The 25,271-nt window shown below is 34.5% G+C and overlaps 1 protein-coding gene across 4 annotated transcripts in view; it reads left to right on the forward strand.

Annotated features, from left to right (window-relative positions):
• Window positions 1–25,271, forward strand: part of LOC135139419 (cyclin-dependent kinase 14) — a 193,940-nt gene that overhangs the window by 93,422 nt on the left and 75,247 nt on the right. The window contains exon 1 of one of the 4 annotated variants that reach the window (XM_064069640.1): window positions 8,365–8,501. The exons of 2 other annotated variants lie outside the window; for them this stretch is intronic. In XM_064069640.1, the coding sequence (XP_063925710.1) occupies window positions 8,417–8,501 (85 nt within the window). In that variant the 5' untranslated portion in view covers window positions 8,365–8,416. Of the gene's footprint in view, window positions 1–8,364; window positions 8,502–9,630; window positions 10,166–25,271 lie in introns of those variants that run through there. One more of the 4 variants, XM_064069638.1, reaches the window with a different exon arrangement.

Here is a 25,271-nt window from a genome sequence, read left to right on the forward strand (position 1 = left end):
TGTTTAAAATTGTGAATATTTTCAATAACTGATATCAGAAATAGACTCAGCGATGCAAAAAGTCGTGAAACTAAATTTTAAGAAAATTGGCCAATGTTTACATTTGACCAAATTTTTCAGAAGCCAAAATTTTCGGATTTAGGCCATATCAAGCTATGCCACTTAAACGGATCCATCCCGATTTGTCTGAAAATTGCACCGTTCTCTAATTCGAACCTCCTGACCAAGAATCTGGCGTCAAAAAATTTTCGGGACAAACTTTTTTTTGAATTGTTTTATGTTCGAATCTTCTGGAAACAACACCGTTTGATAAATGTGTTCGTAGGTTCTACATAGACACCGAGCTGCAAGTAAACCCATATTTCCAAAAAACTTAAAAAATTGAGTGGTGAAAAGTGGAACTCGGGATCTAACTAAAACTTTAGTTTAGGCGTCATGAAACGTCGAGAAAATATGAAAGTAGCCATTACTCGGATGGGCCTTATTCAAATCATTTGTAATTTTTTTAAGTTGTGTTATCTAATCCACCCGCCGTGGCAATTTAAGATGGAAAAATTAATAAAAAAAAATTTTCGGCGCTCAGTTTGTAAATTTGTCGCCTTTTGCCTACTTGCATACCTAAGACTGGTAAAACATAACTCCATTTATAGCAACTATAAAAGCGAATATACTACTGGAAAAATTGCCCGCCGAATTGAAGTGTCTCAGTTGTTAATTTCCTGAACCTATCAACTCTGTTTATTGAACCTATCATTAGTTAATGCTTAATTTGGTGTTTTACCATGTCACTTCAAAGCCGCGCATAAAATGTCCCAGAAATACTAACGCTGTGCTGGTATGCCAAGAGTTTCTGAAGATGAAGGTTTCGATTTCATCCCAAAAGTCACCTATGCAACTAAAATAGCAATCTTGAAATATATCAAGGTTAGTAAATACTCATATTTCTTTCCTACATTTCGTTATTTTTCTTCTCCTAAAAATAAAGAAGTAACCACGAGATTACTTTGAAGTTAGAACCAGATATTTCCGAATGACATTTATAGAAAAAGAAAAATAAATAAAACAGAATGAAATTTATTTCGTTTCGGTACGCAGTTCCAAACGAATCGATCGTAATTTATAAAGCTTATTCCTGTCCATTTATCAGCGAGGTGAAATAATGTCGGTTGTGTTTTTATCATTACATAAAATAAATAGAATAATATGCAAGGAAACAACATAAAGCACCGATGATGATGGTTGTTGTATTAAATCGTCTGTCGTATATCAAATTTATTCCCTGAATACGCATCAATTTGATAATTGCTTGTTTGAATAGGACAGAGTTCCCGTATCTGTATGGAAAATCGGTAATTAAAACAGATACCATCTGATGGATGTCTGCTTCCAAACGTTCGCCATAGAAACGTTATAAAATTTAATCATCCCCCGATTTTCAGATTGACGTAAAATTTAATTATCGAAATTTGAACCGCCGAAAATTGCCGGTTCGACTACTCAAAGGATTCATTCAGAGAGTAATAAGCGTATGGTCTTCTAATAATGGGGTTGTGATAATGCATCACTGTTTGAAATCGATACGTTGGATGTTTGATATATACGTAGCTAGTAAATGATGAGATTATAATAATAGATGTCACGTCGCTGCTGAAATAAAGCTAACGACATGGCTGTTTTAAACAAAGCTATTTTTATCATATATGTAAAAGCGCGAGCGAAATTATTAATCAAAACTGAATCGTTAAAAAAGCCATAAATGCATAAAAAACATCATTTGAATTGAAATTGTTTATTTAATGCAGAAATTGCCAATTCCATTCGTTTTTACTTCCCGAGCGTAAGCAAAGGAAGTATTGTAATCGAGTCCGTCGGCCGACTCTCTACTTTTACGTTTTCTCGATCTTTCATGACCCCTAGAAGACGAAGAAATAGGTCTCCCATTTCCGTCTGTCTGTCCGTCTGTCCGTCCGTCTGTCCGTCTGTCCGTCTGTCCGTCCGTCTGTCCGTCTGTCCGTCCGTCTGTCCGTCTGTCCGTCTGTCCGTCTGTTGTCACGGATTTTTATTAGACAGATAATCTCCGAAAGTACTCGACCGATTGTTGTGAAATTTTGTACTTATATTAAGAATATCATGTAGATGGTAAAACGCTAACCAAAATTTGTCGAATCATCCCCACCACTAAAGCGATGACGTCACTTCAAAATTGTACATAGTAAATGGGTTTTCAATTGTATAAAATAACATAGTCCTACACATGTAGTTTACAACTCTGAATCGACTTTTCACCCGAAACGTCCAGATTTTTGGAAAAAAAATCAAAATTATAAAACAACATTTTGAAATTTAATTTTTAATCTGCTAACCAGAATGCTTTGAAATGTTGCAGATGTTTTAAGGCTATAAAGAGCATCATAAATCTTTAGTCAAAAAATATTTGCTTATCCCCTCCAAAAACTTGATGACGTCAGCTCAAAAGTTTGTGGAATAAATCATATCTAAAATGTACAAAATATGATGAGTCTGTACTTGTGAACTATCACTCCATTAATATTTTTTGGATTTGCATATACAGGGTGACTCAAAAAAATTAATGAATGCGTAAATATATTTTATTGATTTAATCAGGAACTACAAAACCGAATGCTCTGAAATCTTGCAGATGTTTTAAGGTCATAAAGAGCATAATAAATGTTTAGTCAAAATATATTTGCTTATCCCCTCCAAAAACTTGATGACGTCAGCTCGAAAGTTTGCCGAATAAATCATATCTAAAATGTACAAAATATGATGAGCCTGTACTTGTCATTTATCACTCCATTCATATTTTTTGGATTTGCATATACAGAGTGACTCAAAAAAATTAATGAATGCGTAAATTTATTTTATTGATTTAATCAGGAAGTGCAAAACCGAATGCTTTGAAATCTTGCAGATGTTTTAAGGTTATAAAGAGCATAATAAATTTTTAGTCAAAATATATTTGGTTATCTTCTACAAAAAACTGATGACGTCAGCTCAAAAGTTTTCCGAATAAATCGTATCTAAAATGTACAAAATATGATGAGTCTGTACTTGTGATTTATCATTCCATTCATATTTTTGGATTTGCATATGCAGGGTGACTCAAAAAAATTAATGAAGGCGTGAATTTATTTTATCGATTTAATCAGGAATTACAAAACCGAATGCTTTGAAATCTTGGGAATATTTTAAAGTTATTATAAGCATGGTAAACTTTTGTTCAAAATGTATTTGTTCATCCCTCCTAAAAAAATTGATGACGTCACCCTTAAATTTTGCTGAATAAATCCTATCTAAAATGCAAAAAATATGATGAGTTTGTACTTGTGATTTATCATTCCATTCATATTTTTTAGATTTTCTTAAGAGGTGGTTCAAAAAAATTAATGAAGTCAATTTATTTTATTGATTAAATTAAAGGCAACACTTATTATTAGTATTACACCCCAACCAACCCAATTTGGTAGACACAAAATTTGTTAAAGGAAAAACTCGGTTGAAACATAAGGGTAGCACGCTTATTTACATCGACTTTAACATTACAGACCTGCATTTGTTTTATGCGTTCACTTGATTCCGCGAATGTGAAATAGACATGTTTATAATCAACCAATTGTGAATTTCACCGTCAAGAATTAAAATAAAACCCAATGTTTTATATAATAAGCGGAAGTCGAAGCAATAAAACCGACGGTCGTTTTGTTTACAGTTTCTGTGTTTGGCTCTCACGTATGCTGTTACGCCTGTCATCTTAAATTAACAATGTTTATACATACACGATTTTCAGTTGCCTCTGATACGTAGGTATACGTGAGTAAATTGTTTCGTTATTTTATTGATTATTACAAATCAATATTCAAACGACCCAATTCATTTTCCCGAAAATTTGGGAATACAATCATTTTATTCTTAGTATTACACTACATCTATCCCAACTGATATACGTGTCCTTGCAAAAATGTTGATGACGTCATCGCAATTTTTTTTTAAATTCCCACTACAAAAATGTAATGAGAAAAAAAACACAATAGGCATGCAGTCGTCAAGTTTCCGACAGCGAGGGAAGTACTGTCTAAACTCTTTAGACCAATTTTTATCACGTGTGGTTGATTTCAGTATAATCGTGAAAATATAATAATGTTTTAAAATTGTGGAATTCTACCCTCTTAGAGCTGTCATATGATGCTGATTTAGTCCACTATAATTGTCATAGATGCTTCAACCAGCTGTGAATTATGTCGTAAGCACGAAAAATAAGAGTCCAGATTACGTATTTGTTGCGTGTTGACGTCCTGTCGTCCTACGCCTGATTATAAATGAAATCCGCGTCAAAACGAACGAACCTTTTCTTTTCATTAAATTTTTTTCCGAGTCTCTCCGCCGCGTCCTGTCAAACTTCGAATGCTCCATCGACGTCACCCTCCAAACTCCCATCGCTTCGTTTTTCGACACCCACCTGAATATTTGATGATTATTGATCCCATCACTCCAATGGAGGTCGGCGTGTCTCCGCTGACGTAACACACTTTAGCCATATTAAAACCAGACAAAACATCGCACTTTCTCAACCCGGAATCCATAAAGCGGAAAATCGCGAACGAAGCACGTCTCGCCGTTGCACCTTTCACACGTATCAGCGAAATTTCCGATGTCCCAGCAACCTTCCACCCATAAATCCGACCTTACATATTCGAATTGCCAGCATTCCGTCACGATACGCTCGTCGATTTGCATAAGAAACGTTCCGACTCCGCCACAGAGGGTTGCGAATTTTCGTCGAGCACTTAAAGGCCAATTACGGGTGCTCCGGCAGCGGTCCATGAAACTAAAATAACCAATTACGAGCGGGCGTTGTGCGGCAGTTTCTCTACCGGGTCGGGTTCTGCGGTTCACTTGACCATTCGGTGAACGGATGGACGGGTGCATCGTTTCTCGATTAAATCGAGCTGCTACTTGCCGCTGCATCCCATAGAGTCGATTGTCGGACGATAATTTGATTAGTAGCGGGATTTGCGGTTTGTAGCGGATCAAACGGTAACTTTCGCCTCCATTCGAGTGTGTTTTAATTAGGAGGTCGAAGCGTGGAAAATCGTTCGATTCGATTTCGTCGTTCACTGGCTGGGATTCTATTTTTGTGTAGTGGTGATGATGTGGACCGGCGCATCCGCCAAAGTGGAAAAGGCGACTTTCGCTTTTGGATGGAGTGTTAAATTGGATTCATTTCGGCGGTGATGCGGCCAGATGGGCAGCGCTGCCGAAAGGATCGAGCTAAACAGAAAATTGCATTAAAAGGGTCGTGTAAAACTAAGTCTTGTCTAATTTTTTTAGAAGAGAATCTTGTTTTTGCATTTAAAAAATTGGCAATCGTGGACTGTGACCGTCATCGCTTCCTATTCTGAGTTTATGGTTTCTTAGAATAATGCATTTGTGTCAATGCAGAATCGAGTCCTCGATAGCAGATCTTTACTACACACGTATCTATATTTTACCTTATGGAAATTATCGTAAAAAAATTAAATTCGCAAAGTCAAATCTTGTAAATTTTTAAAAGTTCTGTCCAAATAACCTGCAACCAATTTTTTATTCAAAAATTAAATCTGACCTCACCAAGATTGTGGTTTTGCGTGAATCGAGGTCTGTAAAGAGAACTAAAAATAAATTAAAATTACGTTTTAATTCCCGTGAAACATAACCTGACAAAGTTGATCATTAAAGGACAAAAGATTCAAAATATTGTATATTTTTAAGTGCCACTTTGATCAATAAATCCCAAACATAAGATGTGTGGAAAAAAGATAGAACACAAATCGTCGATATTTTTTACCTACTATCATTCAACTAATGTACAAAGTTCCTCATTGTTTAAAGTGCGGTATTTATTGATTTTGCTGTAGTAAATATACTCATGCTTGTGATAAGAAACTTTCGCTGACTTCATCATACATTAATAATTATTACATACAGCAACAAACAATTGATCGGTAATTATCTTAAGTAACTATAGCTGTTAACATCTATTTTATAATTTTGTACTTTTTGGTAGCACTTCAGAATGTTAGCCTTCCGAACTATTTTTGTGCATTTGTAATGCTTTTATCTTTTATAAAAATCTACTAATGGCGAAGTTGAGTTCGTAATTAGTAGTCGCTTTTTCCACCCGTATTACGATCATAGTGGACCTTGTAAATAAAAATCCGGTAATTTGTGCGCATCGAAGGCTTGTTCCTAATACGGCAGTGTATTGTCGCCCTAAGTGCAGCTCTAGAGTGGAAAGACGTTGAGAATAACATACCAATAAAACGTCGCAGTAGAAATCGATGATGGCGATGATTTTGATTTCCGCTTTACTATCTACACGATTAATAAATACGTATAAAATTTTACAATCGGTCCAGTTGTTTCGACGAAAACGGGAGACCTATGTATTTTTTCGTACTCTTGGAGTCATGAAACGTCGACAAAATATGAAAGTAGCCAGTTGCCCGATGGACTCGGCTACAACCTAGAGAAGTAAAAGGGATATAAATATTCATATTGGTTAACCTCCTTCATGTAAAAGGGAAAAGTGTATTTGTGGACCGAGTGAATCCCCAATAGCTAAAAAAAGTAAAAGTCTCCTCATGTGAACACGCGATATTGAATTAAACATTATATTGATTGACAGGTCTGATAATATTTTTTTCTGCAGTAATTATAGCAAAATTATGGGAATGTTGACTAACTACATGAGTTCTGTACGTAATTACCTGTACTTTTTTGTAATTGTCGACAAAAAATAAATTACAAATAACAACGAGTTCGACAAAATTCTTGTCAAAACCTTCATAGATGATTCAGGAGAGTTCAAAACTTAAACCTTTGTGTATAGAAAACTTTTGACATATATGCTTTGATACATTTTTAACCAATAAAAATGTGTACAAATTTTTAACTACACTACAAAGAAATTGTTTATTGTCCTGGAATACCGTATTCCTTGGGTTTTGTCTTCGTTTCACTTTTTAACAAAATTTTGATTTTTGGTTGTCATTTGTCCACAAGTAATCGAATTCAAAACATTTAAATTTGTGAAAGTGTATATTAAATTCGAAGGGGTATACAACTGCGGATTTGTTGCGACCCAAGATAAACTTAAATGTCTGATTTTATACAATTACTTACTTGTTTTTAAAGTGTGGTTATTATTAGTACGTTTTTTTTTTCGGTCTTTTTTACGAGCTAATTACAGAATTGTTAATGCTCTTAAACCATAGAATAAAGAAGAAGGAATAATTTGGTTACGTTAAGATGAAAGGTAATGTCATACCATTACCATCGTAACGTCATTGAGTGGTTTAACAATTGCTGAATGAAATTGGCCTAATTTTCTAAAGTGTTTTTGTTTTGTGTAACTGTCTTTACGCACAAAGCTTTTGTGAATGTTATGCGTTATTTTATCGCAGTTTTGTATATTCGTGTAGATATTTATCTTTATGTTAGCACTTTATCACATGTCAATACGGTTTTCCAAAAATAGGTCAGCTGCTACCGATTCTGTTTATGTTTTCCTTGGTTTGTTTATGCGACTTGATAAAGGGATTAAAGTTGACATTGTATTTACGCGTTTCTTGAATCTTTGACAACAATCGACTTATTCGTAGTAGCAGTTGTAAGTTAAATAGGTTCACAAATCTTTTACTTAAAGCAAAAAAAACATAGTCTTCATTCGTTAAGATATTCATTTTTCTCTGTTACTTCAAGTCCAGCAGATCCCACCATCCCCCGACTTATTTTCTGCCCGAAATAGCCCCAGCATTTATCACGGCGACCATTCGTCTTCTCCTCCATCTGCCGAATCGCATTTTTATTCTCTTCGTCCACATGAAACATGGTAAATCTTGGAGAAAGGCCTTCAGGTGGCCGCCTCGCATGTCCATTATGCTCATCTACCATCCACCCTCCATGCCGTACAAGCACACAAATACCCGATTGAATAGAAATCGGAGAGTTTCCTCGCCCCGGATTAAGTTATAAGAAATTTTCCTGGGGTCTTTGAACGCGCACCGAAATGGAATTTCCTCGGAATCGATTTATGAATTATCCTGCGTAACGTTACGTCATTGCATCCACGGATAACAGACGTTACAGTCTTCCCGACAACACTCTACCGGGATTTACGCAACGCGTAATGCATCTGAATTAGCTTTCGACGGGATCGGTTTTGTTTGGCGATTTTGAAATTTTTCCGTAGTCGGCCCGTAATTTTCAGCAGCGCCAAGGCTAACGACTGAATTATCTGTTTATATTTGCACGGGAACCTTGCGATAAACCGATAAATATGATCAGTTTTACGGCGACGCTCCTGGAGGTTAAGTTTAATTTTATTCTTGTGGCGGCGTCGCCTTGGAGGCTGGCAATGGCGGGTTTTAAGTTTTTGGCCACGTCCACCAAGACCCACTTGGGGGATAAGGGCAACATCGCCTTGCTGTTGACGAATAGATGTAAGTTTTCGTAGTGTGTTGGTGTAGTTTTGTTGGTAGAAAGAGTGCACAGTTTTATTTTGCCGGGTTGAAAATAATGGGAGGTGAGTTTAGTTTCTTTCTATGGCGAAGGATTTCGTTGCTAAAACGCACTCGAAAAACAATCACATGAGAATCTCAAAGCAGCTAATCTGTATAATCCTAAGATCACCACATTAAGTTCATTAATGACGTTTATTCTTAGATAAGCGCTTCAACCTTAATAAATTTTGAGGTGATGAATAATCTGTGTGTACTATGCAAACACTATAAAGTGAAGTTAATGACATCCACCTCGCTTTATTGCCTCTCATTAAACAAGTTCTGCTATTTAGGTTGCATGATAAATACTTACAATAATGAAGATGAAATATTCTAGAATATTATCTATGCAACGTTTGAAAATATTCGGCTTGAAAGCTTTTATGATAATTGATGGTGGTTTAATTTATCAGTCGTAAGAGACTAATGAATTTAAATCGCTGCTCTTTTTGCTGTCATTAAAAATGATTGGTGGCTTTTGAATATAAATTTCTTCGACAGTATCGAACTTAACACAGCGGTTGTGGAGTGTATTTCATGTTGTGAGCGTTGAAATTTGCCTTGAACGTTAATGACGGGCTTTGGGTCTAAAATTTTTCGCAATTTTGAATTTGAACAGGGTTTCTTTAGCTTACACATGCTAAGATTTGAAGCGAACTTTAACATTTCAAGTGAAATTAAAAGTGGTATTGAAAATTTAAAACGAATTTATGTCTTTTAACGCAGATACTCGTTATCGGAACGTGCTAATAACCGAATTTTTACTTTGGTTTGCAAATTATTGTGAGCGCCATAGTTTTAATTTACAGTTGCTTGTATAGGGACTCAAAGATATTAATGTATGAAACAATTTATTTTATTCATCAAATCAAGATCGGTTTACCCCATTTTCCCGAAAATTTGAAAATACAATGCTGTTAACATAAAAGTTGTATTCCAGGGAGACGTAAGTTCTATCTAGAACCTTCGATCGATTTTTATCTGTAGAATCTGTGATAACTATAGATCAAAATGTCGCTCAAATGTATTTGAGCGAGTTGATGTGATGTGATGTGTGCTTGTCCTCCATCGATTATAACTATAATAGAATATTATTCGTATATTGTGTATACTTGTTATTGTTTGCAACAATATGTCGGTGTGTGGTAGCTGCAATAAGAAAATAAGAAATTCTGACTGGATTACATGTGATATTTGCCGAAAAAATATCCATGTGGAATGTGCTGGACTTTCTAAGCTTGAAGTGGATTGTGTACGGTCTAATTCCAGGAAAATACATTTTTACTGCGATAAATGCGACATTATTACTACGATTAATGACCTAAAAGACGAAATTGAAGGTTTGAAGTCTGAGTTAAACGAATTAAAAAACTGCCGCAACAAGGTCGATGATGACTCCCACAAGAAACTATCAGACGAGGAAATTATCACAGAGGTTGAAGACAGAAATCGTCGTGCAAATAACTTAATTTTGTATAACCTGCCGGAATCCGTTGAAGAGTCTGCTGTAGCGAGAAAGGAAGATGACATGGGACGTTGTCAAAGTATTGTGGTTCCTAATGCTAACACGGATACCATCCCTATAGTGTCCTGTGTGAGGTTAGGTAAATATAATAACGAGAAAGTTCGTCCCTTAAAAATCATGTTCACAAATCCTCAAAAAGCCATGGACGTTTTGCGGGCTTACAATCGTAAAAATGACTTATATTTAAATCGTGATCTAACGCGTCGCCAGCAAAACTGCTCTTATCTGATTCGTTCTGAATTTAAACAACGTAAAGAACAAGGGGACTAAGGGGAGAGTGACATTATTATGAGATACAAAAATGGTATTCCCACAATTATTAAGAAAACAACAAAAAACGCCTGAACATCCAGCAGATTTGTGATACACAGCCATCGAATTTAATTATAACCTACCAGAATGTAAGGGGCTTAAATAGCAAGGCAACCATGTTTTATCCAAATGTTGTTATTAACAACGCTGATGTTATTGCTATAACAAAAACGTGGCTCAGAGAAGATGTCTTAAACAGTGAATACTTTAGTACAAATTTCCATGTTTATAGAGTTAACAGTAAAAGTAGAGGCAGAGGCATTTTGTTAGCTGTTAAATCACATTTCATTTCTAAGCAATTACCCTTAACATCACCAGTACCGCAAGCGGATCTTATTGGAATATCTGTGTATCTCAATAATCATTTTGGTTTAAAAATAATTAACCTATACATATTACCGTCTTCTTCATCTGAATGCTATTGATATAACAATTTCCCGCTTTTTGAGAAATTGCTATAACAAAACACTAAAATCACCAACTCTAACTTTTTCTTGTGTCCAATTACCTCCTCATGAGATAACTAGAGCTTTTCGAAATAACACTAATTGCTCTGAATTATGTTCCTTTATTTCACTGTATCGTAGGTACATTAACTTGTTCTAATGAGCACTTCTGCAAACTAGTCACCTCTCATGACTCTTTACTCTCGAAGTACTCACTTTTACATTAACTTGCTCCACTGAGCACTTCTGAAGAACTAGTCACCTCTCATGACTCTTATCGAAGTACTGAATTTTCTTAAACTAACTTAGAATTATAAAGACTCGCATTCTCCCTCTCAATCATACAAAGTCCCAATCATATTCAAAATATTCATTCGACAGTTGATCCTACAACCGATATTGTTAAATCCGTTGTAGAACCGTTGTTTCCCAATTCGCTCTGGTCATAATTATGCACTAATTGTAGAAAAGTTCGTTTGTAATGATTTCATCGCTTTCAACGGTTTTAACGAACTCTTCCAGAAATATCCTAATGAAAAATATTACTTTCAACGGTTTTAACGAACTCTTCCAAAAATATCCCAATCAAAAATATTATAACACTATGAAGAAATTTTTGAATACCTCGAAAATTCGTGTAATTTATCTTCGAACACGCTCATCTTAGGTGATTTCAATATACCTCAGTACTACTGTCAAATTTCTGTATCTAATACCCTAGCTAATATAACTGGTTCTTCTATTCCACTACGAGATTTCGTCAATGTTAATAATTCAACACAACACAATAATATTATAAATGTTAACTCCAGAATTTTAGATCTAATTTTGAGTTCTAGTGATATATCATGTACGGTAGCACGTTCCAATTCACCTCTAGTAAATGAAGATCTGCACCACCCTTCTTTATCCATTAATCTTAATATTTCTTCATTACCTGCTAAAGACCCAAGATTTCCCACAGTTAATAACACATACAATTACAATTTTCGCAAGGGAAACTATCCTGCACTGTACAACGCTTTACGTATTAAGGATTGGTCACAACTCAAATTATTTACCAACGTCGATGAAGCTTGTGATTATCTATATGGTCAAATTTATGACTTCTTTGACATATACATTCCAAAATATCGGAAAAGAACAACATCATTTCCTGTATGGTTTACACCAACCATAATTAATTACATTAATCATAAGCGCCATCTGTGGAAAAACTATAAGAAATTTAAATTAGAACGAGATCTGGTTCAAGTTAATGGTTTAAGGAAGCTTATTAAAACTGAGATCAAAAAAGAGTATGCATACTTCGTTAGATGTGCTGAAGAAAACATTAGAGTAAACCCGCAAAATCTATGGAGATACATTAATTTGAAACGAAATAATTCAAGCATCCCGGGTAATATGTTCTTTCAAGGTAAAGAGTTAGTACATCCGGAAGACATCGTAAACACTTTCGCTGATTTCTTCAGTTCAGTTTTTGTTACTGATACTAACGGTGATAATTCATCTGTCTGTGATAACTCTAGTGATATGTCTAATGTGTTAAATAACTTTGTGATAACGACATGTGATATTTGCCAAGCTGCTAAGAAAATTAAGTCAAACTTCACGATGGGCCCAGATTGTATACCTGCATTCTTTGTGAGGGACTGTGTTTCCTGTTTGTCTGAACCTCTCTGTCATCTGTTCAATTTAATAGTTCGCGAAGCAACTTTTCCGAACAAGTGGAATACGGCTAAGGTAGTTCCTGTTTTTAAAAATGGTGAGCGTCAGAATGTGGAAAATTATAGACCTATAGCGATCATTTCAAATTTTGCGAAAATTTTTGAGTCTATCTTAGCTATAAGTCTATCTAGTCATATAGCTTGTAAGATAAGCGATAGTCAACACGGCTTTATGAAGGGCAGATCAACGTCAACTAACCTCTGTGAATATGTTCAGTATTTGTCACATGCATTAGATAATCGTAAGCAAGTTGATGTACTATATACAGACTTATCAAAAGCCTTTGATGTTGTAAATCATTCCATCCTTCTTAGTAAATTGAGTACTTTTGGTTTGTGTGAGAACTTAGTAAACCTATTTAAGTCATTGCTTGTTAATCGTAAACAGTTTGTTGAATATCACGGCTACCGTTCACAAACGTTCAACACTTGTAGCGGAGTAACGCAAGGTTCAAATTTGGGACCAATTCTCTTTGTATTATACATCAATGATGCATTGTTACATTTTCGTTGTCGTGTGTTTGTGTACGCGGATGACCTCAAGGTTGCTAACTATATAGATTCTGCTGATGATTGTGAGCTTTTGCAATATGAATTAAACACTTTTGAAAAGTGGTGCACAAGTAATTTTCAAAAAATTAATGTATCCAAATGTAAACTTATTACCTTCTCCAGAAAACTAGTGAATGTAGATTATAATTATACACTGAATGGCTCAGTAATTACTAAAGTAGATCAGATCAAAGACCTTGGCGTTATTATTGATTTACAACTAACATTTGTACCGCACGTTCAATATTTATGTGATCATGCTACTAAAATGATGGGATTTATATATAGGAATACCAGAAGTTTCACTAACATCGATGCTCTACTCACATTATATTATGCCTATATAAGAATGTAACTAGAATATTGTAGCATTGTATGGGATCCTTATTATGATGTACACATCTCATCATTAGAACGTATACAGAGAAAGTTTTGTAAACATTTGTATTTTGTTGAATATGGTGTGTATCCTGTTAGGGCCTACCCTAATAATGTTCTCTTAAGTGAATTTAATCTATGTAGTCTAAAGGCTAGAAGAACTTTCGCTAACATTTATTTCTTATTTAAATTAATACATGGGTTTATAGGATGTACGAATCTTTTAAATGATATCGTTTTTTTAGTACCTCGAATAAACTGTCGCCATCATGAAACATTTGCTTTAAATATATGTAGAACTACTCAGTATTATTATGCCCCACTCAATAATATGTGCCGTTGTTATAATGTAGTTGCGTCCATTCTAGATATTTTTAATCACAGCGCAAAAGTATTTAGAGTTAAGTGTAGAAATGTCATATTTACCATAAATTGAGATTGTCTTTATTTTGTTATTCAGGTTGTATTTATCCTCTTAGACTATTGTCTGTTGGATTTTATTAAAATATATTATTATTATTATTATTTCGTTCTTAATATTTAATAACAAAATCTTGAACGAATTTATCTATTTCACAAACCAATGGTATAAAGTTTTGGTTGTCAAGGAACTAAACCAAAACGTTAAGGTTTGATATTTTTGTCGAATTAATTAGACTTTTATCTTACTTTGGGTCAACTGATACTGAGTATCTCCCCTTATCAGATGATCACATGATACGGCGATTTACATGGTAGTTGTCGAATATCCTCTTAAAATGTAGACAAATTTGAAGTTCAGTTATTTTTTAGTTATCTAACATACCATTCTCTATTATAAACTTATGATTTAGATGTTGTTTTCTATCAACGATTTTAAATTAAATGTGTCATTTCGATGATTTTTTTTTTTTATTTCTGCCAAACAAAAATTTTTAGTTGTAAAAAGCCTCCGACAGCAATCTTGTCGGTACACTTCTAAGGTAAATGTCGAGATAACCTTCACGGAAATAATCCCTTCCAACGTGTCCATGAAGGACAACAGATTCGAAACTATATAATCTATTACCCTAAGACGCCGAATTTGGTTTGTTACTCAATTAAATTAAACCCTAATTAGCATCTCACTTTCGTAAGATCTTCCCCAGAACCCACACTCGAATTAAAATTAAGTAAAGTTCAGCCGAGTAGACTTGCTCCAGTTTTAGACTCCTCTAAGATATTTACAACGGGATCAAAGGAAACCAGGCCAACTTTACCAAACAATCGTCTTATTTACCCAAAACATCTGCCTAATTCTCTCCAATTACGCCCATTTTGCGTATGACAATTATTAGTTTACTCATTGTCGTCGTCCGGGACCCCAACTCCGTTTATTTGTCCTGTTTGTTCGCCGTCTATCTAATTGCTCGCAACATCATCGGCATTAATAATTGCGATAATTGATGCTTAAACAATATCCCCTCAGGGGGCAACGGACTATTTTTAACCCGTCGGTCGCTCGTGACGTCATCAAACGGGATTAGTCCGGTTTCATTCGCGCACCATAAACAAACCCGCAATTTTTCATTTGTCGACCCTCCGCTCCATTTTCCTTTCATTTCCCCTAATCCTCGTGTACACATTAGCAGACACTGAATAAATTCACCTCAAACGTTTTTTACCGTTTTTTACTCGCTAGGTTTAATCCTGTTTCATTATTGTTGGGTGTTTCGCAGCGACGATTTATGTTATTTAGAGCCTTCGATTAAAATAGCATAAATTCGCAGATTTCGAACGTCGGTCCGGAGCCTGACAAAATGGACCGGGCTGGGTTTAGACGTGACGGGATTTTATTTGTTTTTCATGTGCTGTCGGACCGTGTTCGCAACGAGATCAATAATCTTGTTATGTGCGGGAAATGAGTGAAGCGAAACCGAACTTGTGTGTTTTAATAACAACAGTCGGATTTCCTACCGACTGCGCCAATTCTCTTTAAAAACCTGTTGTTAAAGTTATTTTATTAAGCTAAGTTTAAATAAATGTAGACAACGTACTCTAAATCTTCCGTTAGTCCACAAAAGTCGACTGACAGCAGGAATTGCCGCTTCAAAAGCCCCACAAAGTAAAAAAAGCTCAGTTGATAGAAACGAAAGCTGCGCTCAAACAAGAACTTATTTGCTTTCAACCTCCATCCAGCTTTCTTGCTCTTTAGCTCTCTAATTAATTTTAATTTGTGTGTGTACACCGGCATCCCGGAGCCCGTGCCGGAAATTCCGGTCGAGACGAAATAAACGCGAGACCTTAATTAAACTCCCACCAGAGCCACCATTTTTCGATTTAAGTTAGAAACGATCGGAAGCACTAATAAAACGGACATCCCTCCGGATCAAAGACTAAGAAAACTTCCAACAATATTTTGGAATAAGCGATTAAACTATAAAAACTTCTCCAGTCTGTTGAACTTTAATAATATCGTTTAAGATTATAGGGGTCGGGTTCCCTTAATGGTTTTGTTTTTTGGAAAAACTTTACGATATTATAAAATCGGAGGGTTGATCCTTTCGGTGGAATAATTCGTGATTAGGGCGACGGCGTGTTTGATGTTTTTTCCGGTATCCAGGTGGCGGAGGCGCATCAGGAGTGAATCTATTAGTGGAGGTAGGGTGTACAAACACCCCGTTATTGCGTTCGTGGGATTACAAGTAATCGCGTTGTTTACCTCCGTATAAAACACTGTCTTAAATTAATGTCACCTTTGAAAGTTCAACTTCCGGAGAAAGCTCAGACTTGTTTGCTCTTTTCGTTTAGGAAGTTCGCTGAGGGATTTCGGAGAGTTTCGAAAAATAATGCCAATTCATAATGGGAATAAGGAGTTTTTGACAAGGGGTGGGTGATGGACGAGGTCAAAAATCGTGTTCAACTCAGTCGCGAAGCGAAGTTTGTTCTTTTAACTCTTGACCCCATATTAGGGCTTTGTTAAAATGAAACTTTTCTTACAATTCTTAAAAACTTATATTTTCACAGTTACGTTACGAGAACTATATTTTGGACTGGATGTAGAAGGCAATAAATAAAGGTGCATTTATAGACTACAGCTATAAAAGTATCGAAGATTTTTTTTTATCAATGTGAGTGGGCTTCCTGCATCAGCTAATTTTGGAACAGAGTCAAAGATCTGCGGACCCTTTCATGGTCGAGCAAAAATTGGCGTCCCGTCCTTAAATACTTTTCCGTGGTTCGTTGAACGCTCTTTCGCACGGCTATTGGACTCGGGTTGTGCGTAACTAACCGAAAAAGTCCCCCGCGTTTATTAATAACCTTAATCTTAATTAAAAAATACATGATTCATGTTTAAGGGCCGAATTAGTCATGCATAATGCATGAGCCTCGGTTATTACTGTATAGCGCTGGATACCCTCCAATTGTTCATGGATTCCCAACCCTTTTCATTTCTATTAAATCGTTAATGTCTTCGGCGTAGGTCGCTGCACATGACCCCGTCATAAAACACATTATGACATGTTGAATATGAGGGCAGCGCAAGAAGCCCTCAAATTGCGTGAAATGAAGGGGAACTGTAAAATGACAAATATTTACGCTGGATGATTGGAGGCAATTGCAATATCGACAGTTCTGAAAGGGTGCCAACCCTCCGATTAGTTTTTGTCGGGAGAAGTTGGTCGTGTTTAGCATAGCGATCACCTAGAGTAGACAAAAAGGGAGTAAGGGTAAGGGTAAGTGAAGTAGTTACGAACAGATTGGTGCGAAGAGAGCGGCAGAGTAAATAAGCAGGATATTGGATTAGATTTGAGCAAGAAGCGAAGATAAAAACTAGATTATTGCCGGAGCAAAAAGAGAAGAAGGAGACGTTCTGGCTCTCGACTTAATTGTCGTCACTTCCACTGCGGCCCATTGTTCTCGAATTTCGTGGGCCTAAATTGGTTCTGTCCATGACAGAAAAAGGATCCTCGAGTGTTGAATAAATTCGAGAAAGGGAGGCATTAATCACCCCCGGAGAAATATCGAAGAAGCGGCGGTCGAGGGCGCTGTCGCAGTAATAAACAGTGAATTTTAGACCGTTCCCTTGAAAACACACACTGTGCAAGCAAATAACAATATCAATAAATTGTATGGTCCTGTCGTTTCAGGAGCTCGTTCTGAGACCATGGAGACGTGCCAATTCCCGTAAGGTGAGACGAAGTGCATTTTTATTTCCGGATGATGTCGCAGACAAAACAGACGCACGAAAGAGACGTCTGCTGATTGCCAGCGATGAAAAAACCGACCGGACAACTAATCGACCGAATAATTGATCCGTTCAGGAAGAAGATCTATAGGGAGACCTTTACTTAATGGCAGTTTAAGAGAAATATAACATCGTAAAAGAGTTTATTGTTTGCGGGAAGCGACTTACGCATGCCTAATAAATTTCGAATATACGGCTGCTTCGAAACGGTTTACGAGTGCTGGAACTCGTTGCACTCGATGTCTGGTATGATGCATCCGGGTGGAGGACTAATGGAACAATTAAGCTGGGAGAACTTTGTTAAAGCAATCAGCGGTCATTCAAACAAGACAAGAGAAATTAATTATTGATTTCAGGAACAGAGCCACTCGATTGATATTAAGCAAATGGGAAGACCAGTGGAATGAGGAAGTCGCCGAAATGACTTAAGTGTCGTTGTTGGAGATAGGAGCTCGTAAATTAACGTGGACAATGATTTCTTTGGCTTAACAATTCAGAGTGTACGATCATTTCAGAGATATGTTACAAGAATAGACAGAAAAGGGAAACAAGAGAACTGAACTCTCGTTGTTGATGTCGGGCGTCTAGACGCCATTGTGCAAATAGTAATTGAAAATAGCGTGTATCTTCAACCTTTGTGTAATTGCTTCAGGTTTACTACAACGAGAATGAAAATGATGACGGTTGGAATATCTAATTCTAACTTGTCAGAACTGCGAATTGGGGATTAGTTAGAAATAGGTTTTTTCTGAAAAGAGTGGTAAATTGTCGCCAGTAGTAGAATTTTTAGGCAGGGCTGTATTCAGTTTGATCGAAGTCCAAGTCAACACTCATTACAAAACGTGGCGAGTTGGAGTGAATCTGGCCATAAAAATGTACCTAGGCACTGAGAGGATTCTCAGGCTTTTAACTTACGACAACTGGTTGTCGATTTCCAGGGTGTTGAGCGTTAATTGAAATAAATCTCGTTCCTGGGAAAATAGAGGTGTCTTCTTCAGATTACCAGTGACTTTACTACATCACAATATTTGAAGATCTAGCACCAGGAAATCGTACGTTGAAGACGATGCTGTGAACTCTACCTAGATCAACAAGGAGTGGGCTAAAAGGTGGAGGCCCCAGTGAGTGACCTCATTGTTAAGTGTTGACGACAAATATGTCAGGTGTGTCTCTTTTCATATTCATGATTCGGGACCATAATTGTCGCGAGACCGAACCTGCTCTATAGTGTCATATTTGGGAGTGAATGGATCTGTATACAGTAATCGACTGCAGCTGTGGAACTACCATGCATAATGATGGGTGTTTGCAGATCATTTGTGCACCAGATTTTGTAATTTTTGTTCTTTAATTCTATTTTCTATACTGAAAGCAGGGATATTCGTTAAAATCTCTCTTTTTTGAGAGTTAAAAGGTCAAGGTTTTTTGAAAATTGGAAAAGGAAATAATGTGGTGTCTCTAGAATTTTTAATAGTGGGCGTATTAATTTTGATTTATAGAAATATTAAAATGAAATTTCATTTTTGGATTCACTAATGGTCGCAAGCATGGTTACTAAGGATTCTTTGTCATTAGGTACAACTTCTAAAAGGGCGTCAAAATTATTTACTTGTTTTTTTAAAATTTTTGAAACATTTTTCCGAATTAGGATTTCTGAAGACTAATTTTTGACGAGTTATTTGAATTTAATCCATGGTGCGAAATTGACATTTTCAAAAATTTGGAGTTCTGAGTTAAATATGAATGTGTGAACTTTTTATAATAATGTTTAGTCGATTAAATGTAATGCAATAAACTAAAACTTTTTAGAACTACCAAAACTTCAACTTCCCGTTCCAAAAAAGACCCGTATTAACAGCCCTCCATAGTTTGCGTCACATCGTTCTGTGAGTTTATAGTTTGACCTCCTTTTAAACTGAAAACCATGAAGGAAATCTTTTCTGGAGTAATCCCAAAGGAACCTTTACTCTTGCTTAAGCAGACTTCATGAATAGTTGTCGACCGTTAACAAACCCAATTTTCTGTTATAAAAGAATGTTTGTAGAAATAACTAGTCCGGCAGTAAAGTTTCCAGGAGCAAAACTAGACTGCACTAGAATGATTGATTGAAACATTTTCACCCTGAGCAGAATGTTGAAGAATTGTTATTGTACTTGTATATTTTCAAAATTTCCGTTACGTGCAATTTCTTATACTTAAAGTGATGATAAATGTCTCAATAACCCTCAACAATTGCTGATATTATTGGTTTTCCGGAAAACTTATTGAATTATAAATTGTGCTCGGGAAACTGGCAAAAGTTCAAACGTCTAATAAATAAAATGTACACTTCTGGAGAATCCAAAATCGCGTACAACTAAAATGTTGCTACTCTGGCGATATTTCTGGAACAAAACTGAAATAAACCAGCCAGGAATAGTGGATAAGTATATTGTCGATCAGTACTCGAAAGCCTCTTAAGTTACCGTAAAAATAGAACAAGGAAATATTCACGAGTGAGTTTTATAACCTGACGGTCGTTTTGTTTGAACGGTGGCCACCATACTACATTTCTAAGCAACAATGTTTACTCAATTAATAATCGTAAAACTACTTTTGAATAGAATGTCAATCGCTACGAATGATCGATGCGAGGATTCAGTAAACACCGTAGCGAAAACACTAAAATGAAACACTGGAAGTCTTTCGTGATAAATAAAGCTCCGAATAAAGAACTTGCTTAATGTCTTTTAAACTACCCCATTAAGACGCTGATATACGAACAAAACAAACAATAGAGCTTTTCACCGTGTTGACTATGTTTTGATGAAAACGTTCATGTTTTCCGGAACCGGAAAAAATTTCCAGTCGAACAAACTGAACACGGCTCGTAATTAATGAATAAAGTTTCGAACACTCCTTCCACCAGAGCGACCCATTAAAAGTATAATTTCCACACCATGAAATATGCACTTATTTGATGAAGCGTATATTTTGCATAACACGATCTGTTCTCCATGCTTCTAGCGGTCTAATGGGAATTCTCTTGAATTATTCAGAGTATGAAGAGAATGAAGGGATAATAACTTGTCCAAAGTGTTTAAAAATTTATAAGGGACCAGACTGGGAAAGGATACATCAAGAATTTGGATTAAAAACAAGAAGCGCAGGATTTCGAATCCATTAGTCGTAAAACAAGGATTTCGAACCGGGGGTCTAACCAACGGTGAATTTAATCCAGAAATAAACTGCTCGACGCCGAGCGGAGATATCGAAGTTTTCGCTAAATTTTGCCGATTGCGATAAATATAAACACTAAAATTAAATTTTTGTCTCAGATATTGATGATTTCGTTGTTTAATTAATTGATGGTGCGCTCAGTCTACTTGACGATACATTTTTTATGCTACTGTTGCTAAATTTAGGGCGCGCGAGACTCCTATAAGAGCGCATTCATTTTTAATCGCTGTCTGTGCTCTCTAAATTTAGCTCGGAATACATAAACCGAAATACATTTAATGTTCGAACTCCTATTGAACCAATTTATATTCACGTGAATTTAAATGCAACCAGAATCGAATTAGCACTTGCTTTGGCTTTGGTTGGATCGAACCTCCGTCTGGCGGATAATTATTGTGCTGCAGTGTAGTGGATTTCCATTAGGGAGAGAGTGCATCATCATCGACTTGATTGAACCCAGTATGAAAGGGTTGATTGAAGACGTTTCGAGGGTTCGCCAAGATTAGTCGTGTGTTATAAATTAATCCCCGAGTTAATAATAATCCCGCAGTTTAACACCTCGACAGTTTTATGTCTCCAGATTTGGGGTTGAGGCCCCGGCAGCCGAGATTGATTCTGCTTCGATCCGACGTGCGGAGGAGGGAGACTGCAAGGAGTAATTATTTTTTTAGGGCTTTACCGAGTCACGTGCATTCGGGCGAATTAATTTAATCAAGAAATTTCCTACCTCCATTACGGAAGCCATCTACGAGATAAATTAAGCTAGCGAAGTAGGAATTTTTGCAAATTAGGATCTTGGTCTAGTAATAAGTCGGAGGAAGTTGTCGCATCCGGAATGCCTGAGCGGCGAATGTGCCGGTGTTCGGGTAGTACATATAATAACAAAAGAGAGGTTAGTTATTAAGTTCACCAGAGACCGATCTTGGGGCCGGTGCTATTCATACTTTATGTTAATGAAATTATTATAATTGTTTTTAAGATTAAGTTACTTGTTAGTTCCTGATCGTAAGCTAAAGGAAAATAGTAATCGAGTCCATCAGACGATTTGTTACTTTCATGGTTTCTCGACGTTTCATGACCTCCAGAGTATGAAAAAAGTGGTTTCATGTTTCCGTTTGTCTATCTGTCGTCTGCATCAATTTTTATTGGACACATAATCTCATAATCATGTAGATGGTAGAACGTTAACCAAAATTTCTCTAACCATCCCCACCACCAATGGGATCACGTCATCTCCAAAATTTACTTTTTTTTTATTTTATAAAATAAAATACCCGTGCATTTGTGATGTATGAATCTGTATTGGGTTTTCTCCCTGAAACTGCAAAACCGTCTGCTCTAAAATCGTGCAAACGTTTTAAGGTTATCGTAATCGTGCTAAATCGTTCATAAAATTTTTTTCAAAAAATCGTAAAATGTGCAAAATATCATGACTTGTGGTTTATCAGTGCAATTCATAGTTTTTAGAATAACTTATACAGGTGACTCAAAAAAAAAATCAATGAGACCAATTATTTAATTAATTAAATGAAAAATTACTCACTCCATTTTTCCGAAAATTTGGGAATTGTTATTAGAATTACACTGCAACTATCCAAATTGCCTATGTGTCCTTGGAAAAATTCATCTTTAAAAACATTTCTTAATTTAACTGATAAAAATTTATAAAAACAAATTTCGTAAAATCATAATTTTTCGAAAATTTTTCACTTCCAAGTTTTTCAGATTTTCGTTTCTTCAATTTTTTGATTTGCAATTTTGCGATTTTTCGATTTTTCAATTTTTCGTTTCCTGAATTTTTCAAGTTCTTGATTTTTATTTTTCATTTTTCAGATGTTTTGATCTTCATTTTCTCGATTTCATATGACAATTCTTCGTTCTTTCATTTTCTTTATTTTTTTCGATGTTTCCTTCGATTTCAAACTTTTTCAGTTATTCAGTCTTTCAAATGTTCTATTATTTTTCAATTCCTCCATTTTCCAATTTTTGGATTTCCAGTTTTCCGATTTCTTTTATTTTTTACAGTTTTACAATAAATATTTCATTTTGTCGTTATTGCACTTTTTCGATCTTTTAGTTTCCCAAATTTTAATCTTTCGATTTTTGAATTTGTTGTTTCTTTAATATTTCAAGTTCTTGGATTCAAGTTTAGATTTTCCAAAGTTTTCGTTTTATAGTTTTGCGTTTTTATTTTTCAGTTTTTCAAGTCTACGATTTTGTAACGTTCCCATTTTTTTGATACGAAAACTTGAAAAATCGAAAAATAAAAAAAATCAAAAAACTGAAAAATTGAAAGTCGAAGAACTGAAGAAACAAAAAAATTAAACACTGAAAAACTAAAATCGAGAAACTTAAAAATCGGAAAAAATCGGTGAATCGAAAAATTGAAAAACCAAAAACTCTAAAATCGAATTGTAGAAAATTGTTGAAATTGTAGAATCGTCAAAATTGTAAGGTTGCAGAATTGAAAAATTGGAAAATTAAATGTCGAGGAACTGAAAAATCAGATAAATGAAAGAGTTTTAAAATCCAATCATTGAAACGTGGAAAAATTTTAAAATCGTAAAACTTGGAAAATGAATAATTTTTAAAATGAAAGCTAGAAAAATTGGAAAACAAAAACTAAAAAATTTCAGACTGAAAAAAAGAGAATTTTAAAAAATTAAGAAAATATAACACCGAAATGCAAAATTGTAAATCGAAAAATTGAAGAAATGAGAAATGAAAAAATTGAAAATTCATAAAATTGCAAATCGAAAAAATGAAAAATTGAAATTGAAAAAACAAAAAATTATAAAAATAATAAAATAAAAAAAAAACAACGAAAAATTCCAAAACGAAAATTTGAAGAAATAAAAAATTGAAGAAACGAAAAATTGAAAAATCATGAAAGTGAAAAATTTTAAACTGAAGAAACGAATAATTCAAAAATCTAAAAACTGCAAATTGAAAAATTATAGAATCAGTACATGCAAAATTTGAAAAAATAAAGAAAATAAAAAACCGAAACGAAAAATTGTCATGAAAAAATTAAAAATCGAAAAATTGAAACACCCAAAAGTCGGAAAGTGGAAAAACTTAAACATTTTAATATGAAAATTCGTTTGAAGAAATAATAAAAATAAATAAATAAAAAGTTTAAAAATTGAAAAACGAATAATTGAAGAAACGAAAAATTGAAAAAAATTAGAATTGAAAAGAACAAAAAAAAAATAATAAAACATTGAAAAATCGAATAATTGAAAAAATAGAGAAAATATAAAACCGAAACGAAAAATTGCAAATCGTAAAATGGAAGAAATGAAAAATGAAATAATTAAAAACTGAAAATTTTGAAAATCTAAAAATTGAATTGGAAAATCCAAAAACAAAAAAATTAAAAATTGAAAATTGCAATTAAAGAAATTGAAGAAATAAAAATTGATACATTGAAATTGAAACAACAAATAATTATAAAATCGGAACATTGAAAAATCAAAAAATAATTAAATTAATTTAAACAAAACGAAATAGTGCAAACCGAAAATTTGAAAAAATACAAAATTGTATAATCGAAAAATTGAAAAGTCGCTTAAGTGAAAAAGTTTTAAAATCCCATATTTGAAAAGTGAAGAAATTCTAAAATCGTAAAATTGAAAATGTGACATATTTTAAAAATTATTATTACATAGGATTATTTCTATTGAAAACTAGAAAAATTGCTAACCATAAATTGAAGAAACGAAAAACTGAAAAATCATGAAACTGAAAAATCTAAAAAAAACAAAAATTCAAAAATCTGAAAACTTCAAACTGAGAAATTATAAAATCAGAACATTGAAAAATTGAAAAAATAAAGAAAAATAAAAACCGAAACGAATAACTGTACATCGAAAAATTGACATGAAGAAATGAAAAATGGAATAATTGAAAAATTAAAAACTGAAACACCCAAAAGTTGGAAAATCGAAAAACTGAAAATCGAAAATTCGTTTGGAAAAACAAAAATTTTATAAAAAGTTGAAAAATTCCAAGTCGAATAATTAAAGAAACCAAAAATTGAAAAAATAAAGAAAAAACCGAAACGAAAAATTCTAGATCGAAAAATTGACATGAAGAAGCGAAAAATTATAAAATCAGAAAAGTTTTAAAATCCCATAATTGGAAAGTGAAGAAATTCTAAAATCGTTAAATTGAAAATGTGAAATATTTTAAAAATTATTATTACATAGGATTATTTCTATTGAAAACTAGAAAAATTGTTAATCAAAAATTGAAGAAACGAAAAACTGAAAAATCATGAAACTGAAAAATCTAAAAACTTCAAACTGACAAATTATAAAAAAATAAAGAAAATAAAAAACC

The sequence above is a fragment of the Zophobas morio genome, unplaced genomic scaffold, assembly GCF_036711695.1.
Source record: "Zophobas morio isolate AGI-343-1 ecotype UQ-CSIRO unplaced genomic scaffold, CSIRO_AGI_Zmor_V1 ptg000031l, whole genome shotgun sequence".
NCBI classification, from domain to species: Eukaryota; Metazoa; Arthropoda; class Insecta; order Coleoptera; family Tenebrionidae; genus Zophobas; species Zophobas morio.